The 14,950-nt window shown below is 34.4% G+C and overlaps 1 protein-coding gene across 3 annotated transcripts in view; it reads left to right on the forward strand.

The window, feature by feature from the left end:
- Positions 1–4,432: 4,432 nt before the first annotated feature.
- The window catches only part of LOC126887185 (another transcription unit protein-like), a 29,028-nt gene continuing 18,510 nt past the window's right edge, over positions 4,433–14,950 (forward strand). Inside the window, exons 1-6 of one of the 3 annotated variants that reach the window (XM_050654576.1) lie at positions 4,433–4,450; positions 4,824–5,611; positions 10,987–11,638; positions 13,065–13,240; positions 13,295–13,476; positions 13,528–13,733. In XM_050654576.1, coding sequence (XP_050510533.1) covers positions 4,843–5,611; positions 10,987–11,638; positions 13,065–13,240; positions 13,295–13,476; positions 13,528–13,733 — 1,985 coding nt within the window. In that variant the 5' untranslated portion in view covers positions 4,433–4,450; positions 4,824–4,842. Of the gene's footprint in view, positions 4,451–4,738; positions 5,612–10,986; positions 11,639–13,064; positions 13,241–13,294; positions 13,477–13,527; positions 13,734–14,950 lie in introns of those variants that run through there. The other 2 variants (XM_050654577.1, XM_050654575.1) reach the window with 2 other exon arrangements.

Below are 14,950 nucleotides of genomic sequence, written 5' to 3' on the forward strand. Positions count from 1 at the left end.
TATGTAAAACTACACATTGGCATAGTATGTAAATAATATTATTACGTATATTCGGTAACACTTATTTCGACTAGCCACCAATGATCGGTTATTAGAATATCCCGGTTATAAGAATAATTTTGCCTTGCACAAAGGCTATTCCAATAAGCGGGTTCGACTGTATTTGATTTTCCAGATCTCTGTACTTGGTGATCTTTTCACTGTGTTTAGCATGCAGGTTATTGTTGTCAGGAACCGCCACATCAATGAGTGTTGTTTGTCTCGTTAATTTATTAACTAATACGAGATCTGGTCTATTGTGTGCCACTGTTTGGTCTGTGAGGTAAGTACAATGTGATCCCAGCTTGTAGTTGTCATTCTCAAGCATACTCTCAGGAACGTATTGATAATATGGGAGATGGTCCATTTGGAGAAGTCCCAGTTTGATAGCTATCTCTTGATGAAGGATCTTTCCTACTGTTCCTGATTTCAACTAGTAGTTCGACGCTATATTGTCGACATAATCTTGGCTGACCTCATTGGGATGTCGCCCGTGTAGAGGTTTACCCATCCAGGTGCGCATTTTTTCGTCCTTAATAAGGTGGTTTGTGCGCATTTCTGGTTCCCTCAGTTTGATCGGTGTTGTGTGTCATCTACTGCGCAGATATAGCGCGATGTAGAGTAGATGTCTCAGCCTGCATCTGAAAATAAGTACCTACTTAAATTAGCAATGTTTATCTAATTGCTCACCTATATCCATAAATCCTCTTCCTCCTAAATTCCGTGGTAATGTCGTTCTTTCTACTGCACTTCGAGGATGGTGTTTTTGTGCCTTTGTGAGGTATGTTCTTACTTTTCGCTGAAGATTTTCTATGTCCGTTTTTGTCCACTCTGTTTTCATTTGTTTATGGTCAATTTTCCGCGCTTGCTTTACTCCAAGATATTTATACATATCGTTTTCGCCCATGGCCTCGATGTTCTGGCCATTTTGCATATCGAATCCTCCGGACTGTTCTTTTCCTCTGACTATATTTAAAACACGGCACTTGTCTAGTCCCAAATGCACACTAATATCATTAGAAAAGGATTCTACAGTTTTTAGCATCTCATCTATTAGTTGGTTTCGAGTGGAAGCCATTAATTTCAAATCATCCATATACAACAGATGATTAAGCTTCGCTGCTACAGTATTGTTATTTTTAATGCTAAAACCTGAGTCAGTGGGATTTATAGCTAAACAGAACCACAATGGACTCAACGAATCTCCTTGAAACAGGCCCCGGCTGATTACGATATTTTCAGTTTCGATGTTATTTTCACCAGGTATTTGAAGGTGAATTCTAGTCTTCCATTCTGTCATTATATATGCTCTAAAAAGGTCACTATATTATCATCGACTTTATATTATATTCTCAATATATCTATGAGCCATTCATGCGGCACTGAATCAAAGGCCTTCTTGTAATCAATGAAGGCAGTAAAAAGGTTCCTCTTTTTGGAATATGCCTGATTTATTATGACTGAGTCGATGATAAGTTGTTCTTTGCAACCCATGGAACTCTTAGCGCATCCTTTCTGTTGATGAGGCTCTATGATATTGTTCAGAACACCGTGTAGGTAGATAGATACGCCGGGCTACACATAATTTTGTCGTCACAAAATTCATTGCATTAAATGTTCAAATTGAATTTGCATGTATGCAAGGCATTCTTCCATCCTCCCCCGATCGTCAGACCACATTTTTTTTCATCTGTGAAAAAAATTTTCCACTGGCGCTGAAGTACCAGGTAGATACATAGGAAACCCCACATTTTTTTTAATTTGGCACCTCAATATGGTGCTTGTGAAAATAGGTGAATAGTTAGACCCATTTCTCGGAGTAACCAGCTTCATTAGAATTTTGGAAGGAGCCTTTTGCCAATAACATCTCATCAATCATTATTTGAGTTTTAGATTGGGGTTTTTGCATTTTATTTATATTTTCTGCTGCTTTTTCGATTTCACTCGAGTTACTCATTTTTTCAAGCAGATTCCCTCAAAATCTTCGGCTTTGTCTAAACTCTGTTCCCACAATTTTAAATGCGAAATGCAGCGCTCGTAAAAAGCGTGTACGTTACTCATGAAGTTTTCGACATGTATGGAATTTTTGAATTTATTTAAGAGTTGTTTAGCTGCTTGTAGAAGAAATTTGTTTTTCATCCTGTTTTAATCAAAAGATAATCAAAATACGTCAAATCATAATATGTCAAATCCATACCCATATCTATCGCAGTTGAGTTAGTCTCCTCGATAGATACAATGGTTTTCTTGAATACGTTTAACTGACCGAGCACAAACCAAAAGTAAAGTGCTCCAGCATATGTTGTGAAGAACTGTCGCAATGCGCGAGGGCAATTCACTTGAGCAAAAAATAAGTTTTCTGGCCTTTTTAGAGCTGCTGCTTTCAGTAATAAAGGCAGAAATCTTGTATTTCCATGTTTCACTAATCTTCTGTACTCGATATCAGCTGTCCCACAAAACTCTTTTAAAGTTTGTAACTCGTACGGTATATATACAAAAATAATTGTATATTTTTACTACGATAGCCTCTATTTCGGCAGGAAGACCATTAACTGCATGTTGGATTGTATTTTGAACGATCTATATGCTGCAACCAATACCTTTTATGTTAACGCCGAGACCTTCCTTGAGCCTGGAATAGACGTTGTTGGTGCCTCGCCTGTTTACCCCTCCGAAATTCGTATCACAACAGTTATCACCACAGAAAGTAGCCACCTTGTTTTCTATTTCGTGTTTTTTGATTATCGACATTATGTGATTTGCCAATATTTCAGACGTTTCGAGTAAGATGTACCTCTCTCAGGTACAAAGTATCTAACAATTTAACATCATGCATGTTTGATGTATCTGTTGAAATGCTCAAAAAATTGCATTCTTTTAGCTCGTTATGTAGTTCATCTCTTGGCTTCGATATTCATTTTGGGGAGCAATTCGATGTTTTAAAACTTCGCTGCACTGAAGCAATGTGCTGTATGGAATGCAAAAGTAGCTTTTTTAGCAACAATAGAAAGTTCATTTTCTGCGGGTATGAAATCTTTGAAAAACGATGATAAGGTAGATGAGCTTGCAATGGCACTTGCGCTGGCTTTGTGTTTCGAGCACTTTAGTTTGCTCTTTATCAATGGCCGGGGTGTCCGTGTTGTTCAAGTTTGACCAGGACGCTAATGTAAACCGCTGTGTCTAGGTACACGCTAACGTGTACGCAAATAAAAAAGTTAGGTACACGTGAAACGTCATCAAGTCAGTGACGTCACTATTTAGCGTGCACTGTTACTGGTTTTTTGCATTACACCCAAATTGAGCCGCGTGTATGATGTGGTAAGATACCGCGAGTACCAGAGAGTCAGAGTGTTAGAATTTGTTGAACTGTGTTTACACTTTAATATTGATTAATAAAGAGATTTCTTATTTTTTATTTGTTTAGTGTTTTTAAATTAACTATGGAGTGTGGACCATTATTTAGATATTTTAATGAGTTTAACAACATTTTAAAACAGTATGAAAAAGATAGAGACTATAAATTAATATATAGGTATTTTTTTAGTTGTAAGTAAAATAGTAGTACCGTCCAAAATTAAAATAAAAGGAAGACCTAAAACTTTCACATTTATAATAATTAACTTGTTCTGAAGCTATTTCCTTGTGGCATTTTTGTAATCAACCATTCTAAATGGGAAATAAACCACAATTTAACTAACAAAATGATTTTATTAACATTTTGACGGCCAAATCGGATGTCGTTTTCAAAATACAAAATATTAATAAATTAAACAAAAATGTTGTGGCTTAGTAAAAAATTTATTCTAATAAGTTATTTAATCTGACTAATTTTTGTATTTTGACAACGACATCCGATTTGGACGTCGAAACGTTAATAAAATCATTTTTTTAGTTAAATTGTGGCTTATTTCCCATTTAGAATAGTTGATTATAATAATTAACTTACGTATAAAATTTATATTAACAACATTTTGTACATAATGTGATGTCAACTAAATACATATTTATTTTGCTAACCTGAATATATACTTTTATATATACATTGATTTATTACAATAAAGTTTGAAACATCTGAATAGTTCTGCTTCCCTTCACTTAATAACAAATATTTTTCTATCAAACACTAAACATATCAAAATAGCGTGTACCAAAGTATACAGACACTGTGCACGCTAAATAATGACGTCATTGGCTTGATGAAGTTTAATTCGCGTGTACCTAACTTTTTTTATTTGCGTACACGTTAGCGTGTACCTAGACACAGCGAATGTAAACCAGCCGGGACGCCGAGACAGGTATCTCAAACCGGGACCGTCCCAGTCAAACCGGGACGTATGGTAAGCCTAGCAATTCACAACATTCCTTAATAAAAACGTACAATGTAAAAGTATGTATTTAAGATTATAAGTAGGTAAGTAGTATATATAATTAGTAAGTCAAGTATTTAAAATTATAAAACAAATTATACATAAATATATTGGCAATTTTGAAACCATTCAAGTACGTAAATATGGAGAGATGTATGTTATTGAAAATGTGGCTATAAAAAGAAAGGAAAATATCAAATTAAGATCCAATTTAAAAAATATTCTATGCAAATAAGATCTGATACCGACTCTGTGTCATACATTCCATAAGATATCTGTTTGTCAAACTAATTTTTCAATTTGACATTGACATTGACAATTTGGCATTGACAATTTGACATTATAAACACGGTGAAGTGTAAGGTTAGGTTAGGTTTGAGTTTTGGAGTTTTGCTTGCAGTTTGCTTATTTGTTTAGTTGACCAACAAAGTCCGGTATGTCTTCGGATTCTGCATCCGATAATGAATCAAATAGAAGTTTAAGTCCTGTGAGAGGCCCGGCCCCAACGCCTGGTCATGGTTTAGAGAGATCAGCCTCAAATTCTCCAGCATTTGGAAAATCCAATGACATACGATCAAGTAGATCTCGATCAGGAACTCCTGGGTCTCACCCTAGTGGCTCCCCAAAATCACAAAGATCGGGTTCTGGAGACTCCCACAGATCAGGTTCGCAAGCATCTAGAAGGTCAGGTTCACAAGCTTCCAATAGATCTGGATCACAGGCATCTAATAGATCCGGTTCTCAAGCATCTCACAGATCAGGATCACAGGTATCGCAAAGATCAGGATCACAAGTTTCCCATACCTCAAAACGCTCAGGATCCCATGTTTCTAGAAGATCAGGTTCTCCTGGCTCTAGAAGATCAGCTTCACAAGCATCCAATAGGGAAGGATCAGCTGTCTCTAACAGAAATGAATCACCTGCATCAAATAGGGCTGGATCGGCTGTTTCTCATAGATCCGGATCAGCTGGCTCAAACAAATCAGTAGCTTCCAATAGATCAGGTTCGGCCCATTCAAAGAGATCAGGTTCGGCCCATTCAAAAAGATCAGATTCGGCCCATTCAAAAAGATCAGGTTCGGCCCATTCAAAAAGATCAGGTTCAGCCCATTCAAAAAGATCAGGTTCTAGTGGTTCTAAGAGGTCTGGTTCAGCATCTCCTACTTCTAAGAGATCAGGATCTGTAGCTTCAAATAAATCTGAAGGTTAGTAAACATAGTTCAATATACTTAGTTGTCTATCAACACATTTGCCCTCGTAAGCAAAAATGCAGTATGTACAAAAATTACACGTATAGACTTATTTATATCACTGAATTCAGGAAAACTTGCTCTTTTTATATACCTTTGTAAAAATGCAGTATCTGCAGCTGTTATTAAAATATTTGTGTAAACACAGTATCTGCAGCAATTCTTACATAGCAGATATTATCTTTACCTTTTCACTGCGGGGACATGACGTTTAACATGAAAGGATTAAAATAATTTAACACATTAAGCACCATGGCGGTCCCTAGGGACTGATGTAGGAAGTTCCCCATACACCACGGAGGTTCCTAGGGACCGCTGTGTATTGACCAAACTGTTATGAAGAAATGCCTTGGCTTGTGGGCAGGGTTGCAAAAAAACAGGTTTTTTTATTATACAGGGTGGTTCATCTTATTCGCCTCTGTCTCTGTACGGAAAACCACTTGATATTTTAAAAAAATTTCTTGACAGAAATATACAGGGCCTTTAATACTACAACCTAAAAATAATGTGAATTATACAGGGTTTTCCAAAAAAGAGTGGTATATCAAAGTTATATTTTTTCTTATGGAATGCCCTATATCTGATGACATTATTGAATTGACCTTAAAAAATAAGCTATACTTTCATAAGGGTTCCCTATACCTAAATACAGGGTGTTTTGATTTATTTCGATTTTTATAAAAATGTAAGGTTTTAGAAAAAAATAAATATCTACGAATCTAAGAAGCAGTAGCAAATTCTTTCTTGGATCTTAATAATAGACTATTTAGCATACTTAAACAGATGCTTATTGCAACAAAATTTCTTACAGGGTGGTGAAAATATGAGATTGTTCTATTAACAAATTCAAGCTGTAATAACTTACTTATTTTAAATGGAACACCCTGTATCTTACTAGTCTATCGCGTAGAAAATTTACTTAGCTTTCAATTTGTATACTATACCTATCTTTTTACAGGGTGGTCAAAATATTAGATTGTTCTATTAACAAATTCAAGCTGTAATAACTTACTTATTTTAAATGGAACACCCTGTATCTTACTAGTCTATCGAGTAGAAAATTGACTTAGCTTTCAATTCTTATTAGGGTTTCCTATACCTATTTAGCTTCATTTTTTAAATATGTAAAGATTTCCTAATTTGTAAGCTTTAAAAATTAGAATTAAGTACATATGTCGTGGTTATGTACAACACATCACCAACACCGGCAATATACTTAAATATCTTAGTCAAGATAATTTCATTAATAAAATTCACATTTTTATCATTTAATCACACAGAGTGTTCTTATTTTAAATGACATACTCGATATTCTATTCTTTATAATGGAAGATATTTAAAATCTCTCAATCTCTCAAAATCTCTCAAAACATTCTCAATACACATGTTATTCTGTAAATATAAATTCCCATGTGATTCTGTAAATACCCTTTTTTACATATTTTTGTACAATAGGCTCGTTTTCGTCAAAGTAGCCATTGCATTTAATTGTTTGTAATTGCGATTTAAAGATTCAAACAAAAAGTGGCGTTCTTAAATTTAATTAATAACCGTTGGGTTAAGATATGGAAAATACTTATACGGAATGAAATATAATTTAAATATCTTCCAGAATACAGCATCTAATATAGGGTATGCAGTTTAAAATAAACATATTCAATTTCACATGTAGGCCAAAATCAACTAAAATAATACAACACTCTGTGTGATTACATGATAACAATGAAAATTTTATTATTAATGACAGTATCTTGTCTAAGTATATTGCCGGTGTTGGTGATGTGTTGTACATAAACACGACATAGGTACTTATGTAATTCAAATTTTTAAAGCTTACAAATTAGGAAATCTTTAAATATTTAAAAAATGAAGGGAGATAGGCATAGGAAACCCTAATAAGAATTGAAAGCTAAGTAAACTTTCTACTCGATAGACTAGTAAGCTACAGGGTGTTCCATTTAAAATAAGTAAGTTATTACAGCTTGAATTTGTTAATAGAACAATCTAATATTTTGACCACCCTGTAAAAAGATAGGTATAGGAAACCCTAATACAAATTGAAAGCTAAGCAAATTTTCTATGCGATAGACTAGTAAGATACAGGGTGTTCCATTTAAAATAAGTAAGTTATTACAGCTTGAATTTGTTAATAGAACAATCTCATATTTTGACCACCCTGTAAGAAAGTTTGTTGCAATAAGCATCTGTTTAAGTATGCTAAATAGTCTATTATTAAGATCCAAGAAAGAATTTGTTACTGCTTCTTAGATTCGTAGATATTTATTTTTTTCTAAAACCTTACATTTTTATAAAAATCGAAATAAATCAAAACACCCTGTATTTAGGTATAGGGAACCCTTATGAAAGTATAGCTTATTTTTTAAGGTCAATTCAATAATGTCATCAGATATAGGGCATTCCATAAGAAAAAATATAACTTTGATATACCACTCTTTTTTGGAACACCCTGTATAATTCACATTATTTTTGGGTTGTAGTATTAAAGGCCTTGTATATTTCTGTGAAGAAATTTTTTTAAAATATCAAGTGGTTTTCTGTACAGAGACCGAGGCGAATAAGATGAACCACCCTGTATACAAAACACATGTTTTTCTTTGTTTTAAACGTTTTTTTCTTGTTTTAAACATGTTTTATTTTGTTTTTAAATTTTACGTTTTAAACAATAAAACATGTTTAAAACACATGTTTTTTTTTATTTTAAACATTTTTTTGTTTTAAACATGCATTTTTTATTCTAAATTTTATGTTTTGAACAGATAAATCATTGTTTAAATCATATTTTCTTAAACATAATATTAATAACTTTGATTTTAACTTTTCTTTAACGTAATAGATAAGAAACCCAATTGCAATTAGGAGCTATTGCCTGGGGGACCCAGTCTATTTACTATTTATAAATTCGCATTGCAAGTTGACTATTGCAATAACGCCTACTGTAAGTTATTTTGTGGTGTTTAGTGTTTTTTTAAACATGCAAATGGCGAATTTTTGTATGTGATATGAAGGAGCTTCAAGGAATGTATGGAAATGGCTTTGACCATTTCAATAAAGAAACAGAAATTTTCAGACAATAAATTATCATCCAGAAGCATTGCCAATTATTATTAATTACCAGGCAAAATGTGTACCCTTTAAACCATATATTATGTTTTCTAAACATTTATGTAATACTATAGACATGGTGGCGTTATATGCAAAATATAAATACTACAGGATTGGAACTTGCTTAACAGCTCCACACAGCTAGTGCATCGTCAGCCAACATAGGAAAGACTCTTCTCCTCAACATATGCTTTACCATTCCAAACTACGTAATCGGTTAGACAATGTCATCAGTGATGATGTGACTGATCAGATATCAGATCGATAATTTTAGATTACAATATTACTATGACACTGGAATAGTTTTGAGAAATTTATTAACTCCTCTATGCAAAATGTTTTAAGCTTTCCAATTTTTGTTACGTTCCGGTTATTAATAAATAAATAATATGTATGTTAAAAAGTTTGTATAATGTATTTGAGAATTTTTTTCATATTTATTTATTATTTTAATAAAGAAAATGAAAGAGAAAACGCTTGATTAATTTAAGTGTTTTAAACAAAAACTGTTTTAAACATAAACAAATGTTTAAAACATGTTTAAAACAGTTGTTCAAAACAAAATGTTTAAAACGAAACAACCCTGCTTGTGGGGCATTTTTTCAATATAGTGTCTGGTGCTTAACGTGTTAATAGTTGTCCGTCTCCCCGGTGAGTGTTTGTAGTTAGTTTTTGTTGAGTGTTTTAAAGACTGTAAAAATAAATTATTAAGCAACAAAAAAAATGTTAAGGCAAAAAACAAAAGAAATTATTGTAATGGCTCTAAATGAACCCGTTAGTAGTAATGGTACAACTACTAATGATTCAAAACCTTCAACATCATTTTTTGGTAAGCTGACTACATATTATTATATCACTACCTACTTTTAATTTTTATTATTACAGATAAATTGCATTCTCTAGTTTGCACATAAACTAAACTCAAACATAATTCATTTGCTTAACCTTTTCGGTACGGGACTGGTTTACTAGAATGTGACCGGCTGGACGGGTGTGGCAGCGCTTCCTTATAAACTAATCAACACTAAAATATATTGTACATAAAAGAGTGATTAACTCACATTAGGTCTGTATCCCGCATATGAAAAAAAAGTTGATTAATAGCAAGCTGAAAATTTGTTAATAGCTTAAGGGTGTCTAGTCGGACAAATTTTGATATATGGGAACACTGGAATAGGGGAAGTTTTAATTGTGGAACAGGTTAAAAATTTGGAACGGTCAGACCACGAAAACGTTACATTTATTTTGTCTGACAGAACTTCCAATTGATTTGTTACCCTTTCATTAAACTCTCATGCAAAAATCAGACTGCTATTTATCACCTGTCATTTGACATATTCTACGTGTTCCACTCATTATAATTCCCATTTGGTGATAAATAACAGCCTGATTTTTGCATGAGAGTTTAATGAAAGGGTAACAAATCAATTGGAAGTTCTGTCAGACAAAATACATGTGACGTTTTCGTGGTCTGGCCGTTCCAAATTTTTAACCTGTTCCACAATTAAAACTTCCCCTGTTCCAGTGTTCCTATATATCAAAGTTTGTCCGACTAGACACCCTTAAGCTATTAACAAATTTTCAGCTTGCTATTAATCAACTTTTTTTTCATATGCCGGATCCAGACCTACATGTAATGCGATATCGTTGACAAAGTAGATAAGACTGTAATATTATCACCGATTTGCTTTAGAAAGTAATTTTAATAGTCAACTAATCATTTACTGAATGAATCAAGTCCTCTTTGTATTTGAGTAGAGTCTTTTCCCGTCATCTACGGGGCACCTAGCGACTACAGTCGTTTCCTGCCGCGAAAAGGTTAATCTGATTATAAATGCAATTTTGATGTTTGTTTTATTATTGGAGACAATTGTATCCCACCTTTAAAACCACTTTTTATATAACTTGCCGCATTTTTTCTAAGCAAACCACACAAAGAAGTCTCAAATTGTTATCACTAACGCAGCATCTACCTTTTTTTATTGATAAATATGAAATATTTTGTATATTTACCAAAAACTAAGTTTTCTATAAATTCAAACTTACTAATAAAAAAAAACCTTCACAGATGGATAACTTTTAAAATCAGGACAGCTTTGCAAAGTGAACCTAATTTTTCTCCTTTACATATCTTGTGTAGATACTGTGTTTTGCGAATATCTTATTTGTTATTCAAAAATAAAAATGTATAAATTTTAACATTTTAGGTTTAGCTTCTAAAAAATCTAGATCAAGATCAGGCTCCCCTGCTTCAAGAAGGTCTGGTTCTGCCGCTTCAAATAAATCTGGATCTCATGTTTCAAGATCACGTTCAGGTTCAGCAGCTTCTAAAAGATCCAGATCAGGTTCTGTCGGCTCTAAGAGGTCAAGATCTGGTTCAGCAGCATCTAAAAGATCTAGATCAGGCTCTGCTGCTTCTAAGAGATCAAGGTCTGGTTCAGCAGCATCCAAAAGGTCTAGATCTGGGTCTGCCGTTTCTAAAAGATCAAGATCTGGCTCAGCAGTATCTAAAAGATCTAGGTCTGGTTCTGCAGGATCGAAAATGTCTGAATCTATTTCTAGAAGATCACGATCGGGATCAGCAGCATCCAAAAAGAGCCATAAATCAAGATCTAGGTCAGGTTCTGCAGGATCGAAAAAATCCGATGCCATTTCTAGAAGATCAAGATCGGGATCAGCAGCATCTAAAAAGAGCCATAAATCAAGATCTAGATCAGGTTCTGCAGGATCAAAAAAATCCGATGCCATTTCTAGAAGATCAAGATCGGGATCAGCAGCATCTAAAAAGAGCCACAAATCAAGATCTAGATCAGGTTCTGCAGGATCAAAAAAATCTGATAAATCAAGATCTAGATCCAGGTAAGTTTTAATCAGAATATAAGTTCATCATCATTCTCTTTGCCTTATCCCTATGCGGGGTCGGCTTCCTTAATTGCATTTCTCCACACAATTCTATCTTGGGTCATATCCATATTAATCCTTTACCAACATGTCCTGCCTAATCGTCTCACCCCACATCTTCTTTGGGTTTTCTGTACTACTCCTTCCAGGAATATGCACTTCAGCAATTCTTCGTATTGGGTGATTAACGTCTCGACGTTGAACATGACCAAACCATCTCAACCTATGCTTTCTCATTTTGGCATCAATTGGTGCCCACCTAGACTTCCCCTAATATACTCATTTTTAATTTTATCCGTTTTTGTCACTCCACTCATCCATCTAAGCATTCTCATTTCTGCCACATGTATTTGTTGTTCCTTTTTCTTTTTCACTGCCCAACATTCAGTTCCGTACATCATAGCCGGTCTTATGGCTCTTTTATATCATTTTCCCTTCAATTTCATTGGAATTTTCCTGTCACACAGCACACGATTCGCTTCCTTCCACTTCATCCATCCAGCCCTAATTCTACTGCCTGCATCTCCATCTATTTCTCCATTACTGTGTAATACTGATCCCAGGTACTTAAAACTATTGCTTTTTACAATCAGTTCACCATCCAAAGATCCAAAGAAACTCCATCTTTAAATGAACATTACAAATACCCTGTCTTTATCCTAATAAGTTCTAAACCGTTTTCCTCCAGAGCTTGTGTCCACTGTTCCAGTTTTTGTTCTAAGTCTCTTTCACTATTTCCTACTAACACGACATCATCAACACCTGTACATTAAGCACCATGGAATGTTACCCTGTAGTTTCGCTGTTATCTGGTCCAAAATTAATGAGAATAAATACGGACTAAGCACCGAGCCTTGGTGCAATCCTACTTTCACATGAAATTTATCAGTCTCTCCCACACCTGTCCTAACACTAGTCGTTACTCCCTCATACATATCCCTCACAGTCTTTACATATTCACCAGGGACTCCTTTCTTATTGAGTGCCCACCACAGAATCTCTCGAGGAACTCTATCATAATATGCTTTCTCAATATCAATGAATACCATATGAACGTTTGTTTCTTTACTCCTGCATTTTTCCATCAACTGCCTTATAATAAAAATTGCATTTGTTGTTGATCTGCCCTGCATAAAGCCAAATTGATTCTCCGATATTTCGGTCTCTTCACGTATCCGTTTATCAATTACTTTTTCCCATATTTTCATGGCGTGGCTAAGCAGTCTTATAGCGCTGTAGTTTGTACATTGTTGTATATCTCCCTTGTTTTTGTAGACAGGTACTAGTATACTGCTTCTCCATTCGTCTGGCATTTGTCCAACTTCCATAATTTTATTAATCAGAATAAATATAAGTCATTTAGTACAATTTGTATATTTTGTAGATCAAAATCAAAAGTTCGAAGTGGCTCAAATAGTCCAAACTTATTAATTGATGAAGGTGAGGGTGGTGAAAAACGCGAGAGAGATAGTTCAGAAGAGAGAGTAGTAACTAAAAAACGGAAAGCGGTTGTTTCAGACAGCGAAGATGAGGGAGGTGGCAAGGGCGAAACAGAAAAAGGTAAAATTTACAACTTATGTTTCGTATTATATTAAAGCTACCAATTGGTTTTAGTTGATGCTGCCGACATTTTTGGTGATGCCGATGATATCAGTCTTAGTAGTGAGGATGAAAAGAGAGATGAAAGAATGGATTCAGATAGGGAAGATGACAGAGATGGAAGGAGATCTAGATCTGATGATGGAAGAAGATCCAGATCAGGAGATGAAGCGGATCAAAGACCAACTATTGCTGATGTAAGAATAATTTTTAGACCGCATATATTTTTCTCAACAAGTTCTTTTTAGGACGAAGATAAGGAAAATGAGCCTGAACCAATACCAGAGACTAGAATTGATGTCGAAGTTCCAAAAATAACCTGTGATTTAGGTAGAGATATACATTTTGTTAAACTGCCTAACTTTTTATCTGTAGAAACACGTCCTTTTGATCCTGAAACCTATGAAGATGAAATTGATGAAGAAGAAACGTTGGATGAAGAAGGTAGAGCTAGGTAAAGTATCAAAGTATAATATTTTGTACTTGGTCTATTCTGAATAATATGTAGAACAGCTGTGGATGATTGCATTTTTAAACATGGCAAACGGACAATTATAACATCTTTTATACTTAGGTTGCCTGTACCTGAAAAGTACATTTCATTCAGCTGATTTAAAATAATATGTTTCTAATGTATGTATTTAGAATACACTTTTGTGATTCAGCATCTTTTTCAATTATTTGCAGTTTTTCACAATTTTGTATCAATTTCTGAATGTCTTAAGTTGCTATTACTTGTTTGTCCGCAGGTTTAGCTTTGAATTTGTTATGGTCATACCCTTTCTGCAAGGTGCCTTATTTGTTACACCTTGAAAGCAAAGTTACTGAACAAAGATAGCGCTGAGTGTGGACCACACATGTTTTGTTCTCTTCGTATCTTCTGGGAGGGTTGACATGGAGGGGATAAGACATGTCAACAGTGCTTGTCATGGAGGCATAATTTGTAAGCCTTGGGGGGCGGGCGATAAATTCAGTTCTTTTTCTTCACAATATTTTCTTAACTTAGTAATGAAATCCACCTTTTCTTTTCAACCAGATCCTTTGGAAACACAAAGAATATACATATCCCTCTTTCACTATAGTGTTTACAATCCGGGGCAAAGCACATTACCATTTTTATTATACAAAATACAATGGTTCACAAAAGTTCCTAACCTTTGCTTGGGCAGTGTCACTAAAAAACTATATTTCATAGAAATTTAAGACCGAATTGTGGTAGTATTATCTTAAAACACAATACTTAAGCAAAAAGCAGGAGAGGAACCAAAATTTCAATTTTATAGGAATTAAAAAGGCTTGAGATTGGAAAAATCCTGGTTTTTCAACTTTTGTTTACAAAGTGATAATAACAATATGACAGTCGTGACGTCACACTTCGGCCTTAAAATCTCTTCGTATTTTTATATAGGCTATTGATTATATTCAAAATAAGATAGCTAAAAGGAACTACAACGTTAACGGGGTTTTCTTATTTCATATGGTCAGCGGACATCTATATATGAAAAAACCGCGGAGTGCTACCATTTAAAGGGGTGCGTTTTTGAGAAATGGGTGAATTAGTCCCTGGGCACAGGTTACATTAGGGTGAGTTCTATGCACTTTTGGTACAAACATATCTACATAAAAATTGTTCCCGGTTAAATTTCCTATCTAAATATCACTTTATAAAGT

The sequence above is a fragment of the Diabrotica virgifera genome, chromosome 6, assembly GCF_917563875.1.
Source record: "Diabrotica virgifera virgifera chromosome 6, PGI_DIABVI_V3a".
NCBI lineage: Eukaryota > Metazoa > Arthropoda > Insecta > Coleoptera > Chrysomelidae > Diabrotica > Diabrotica virgifera.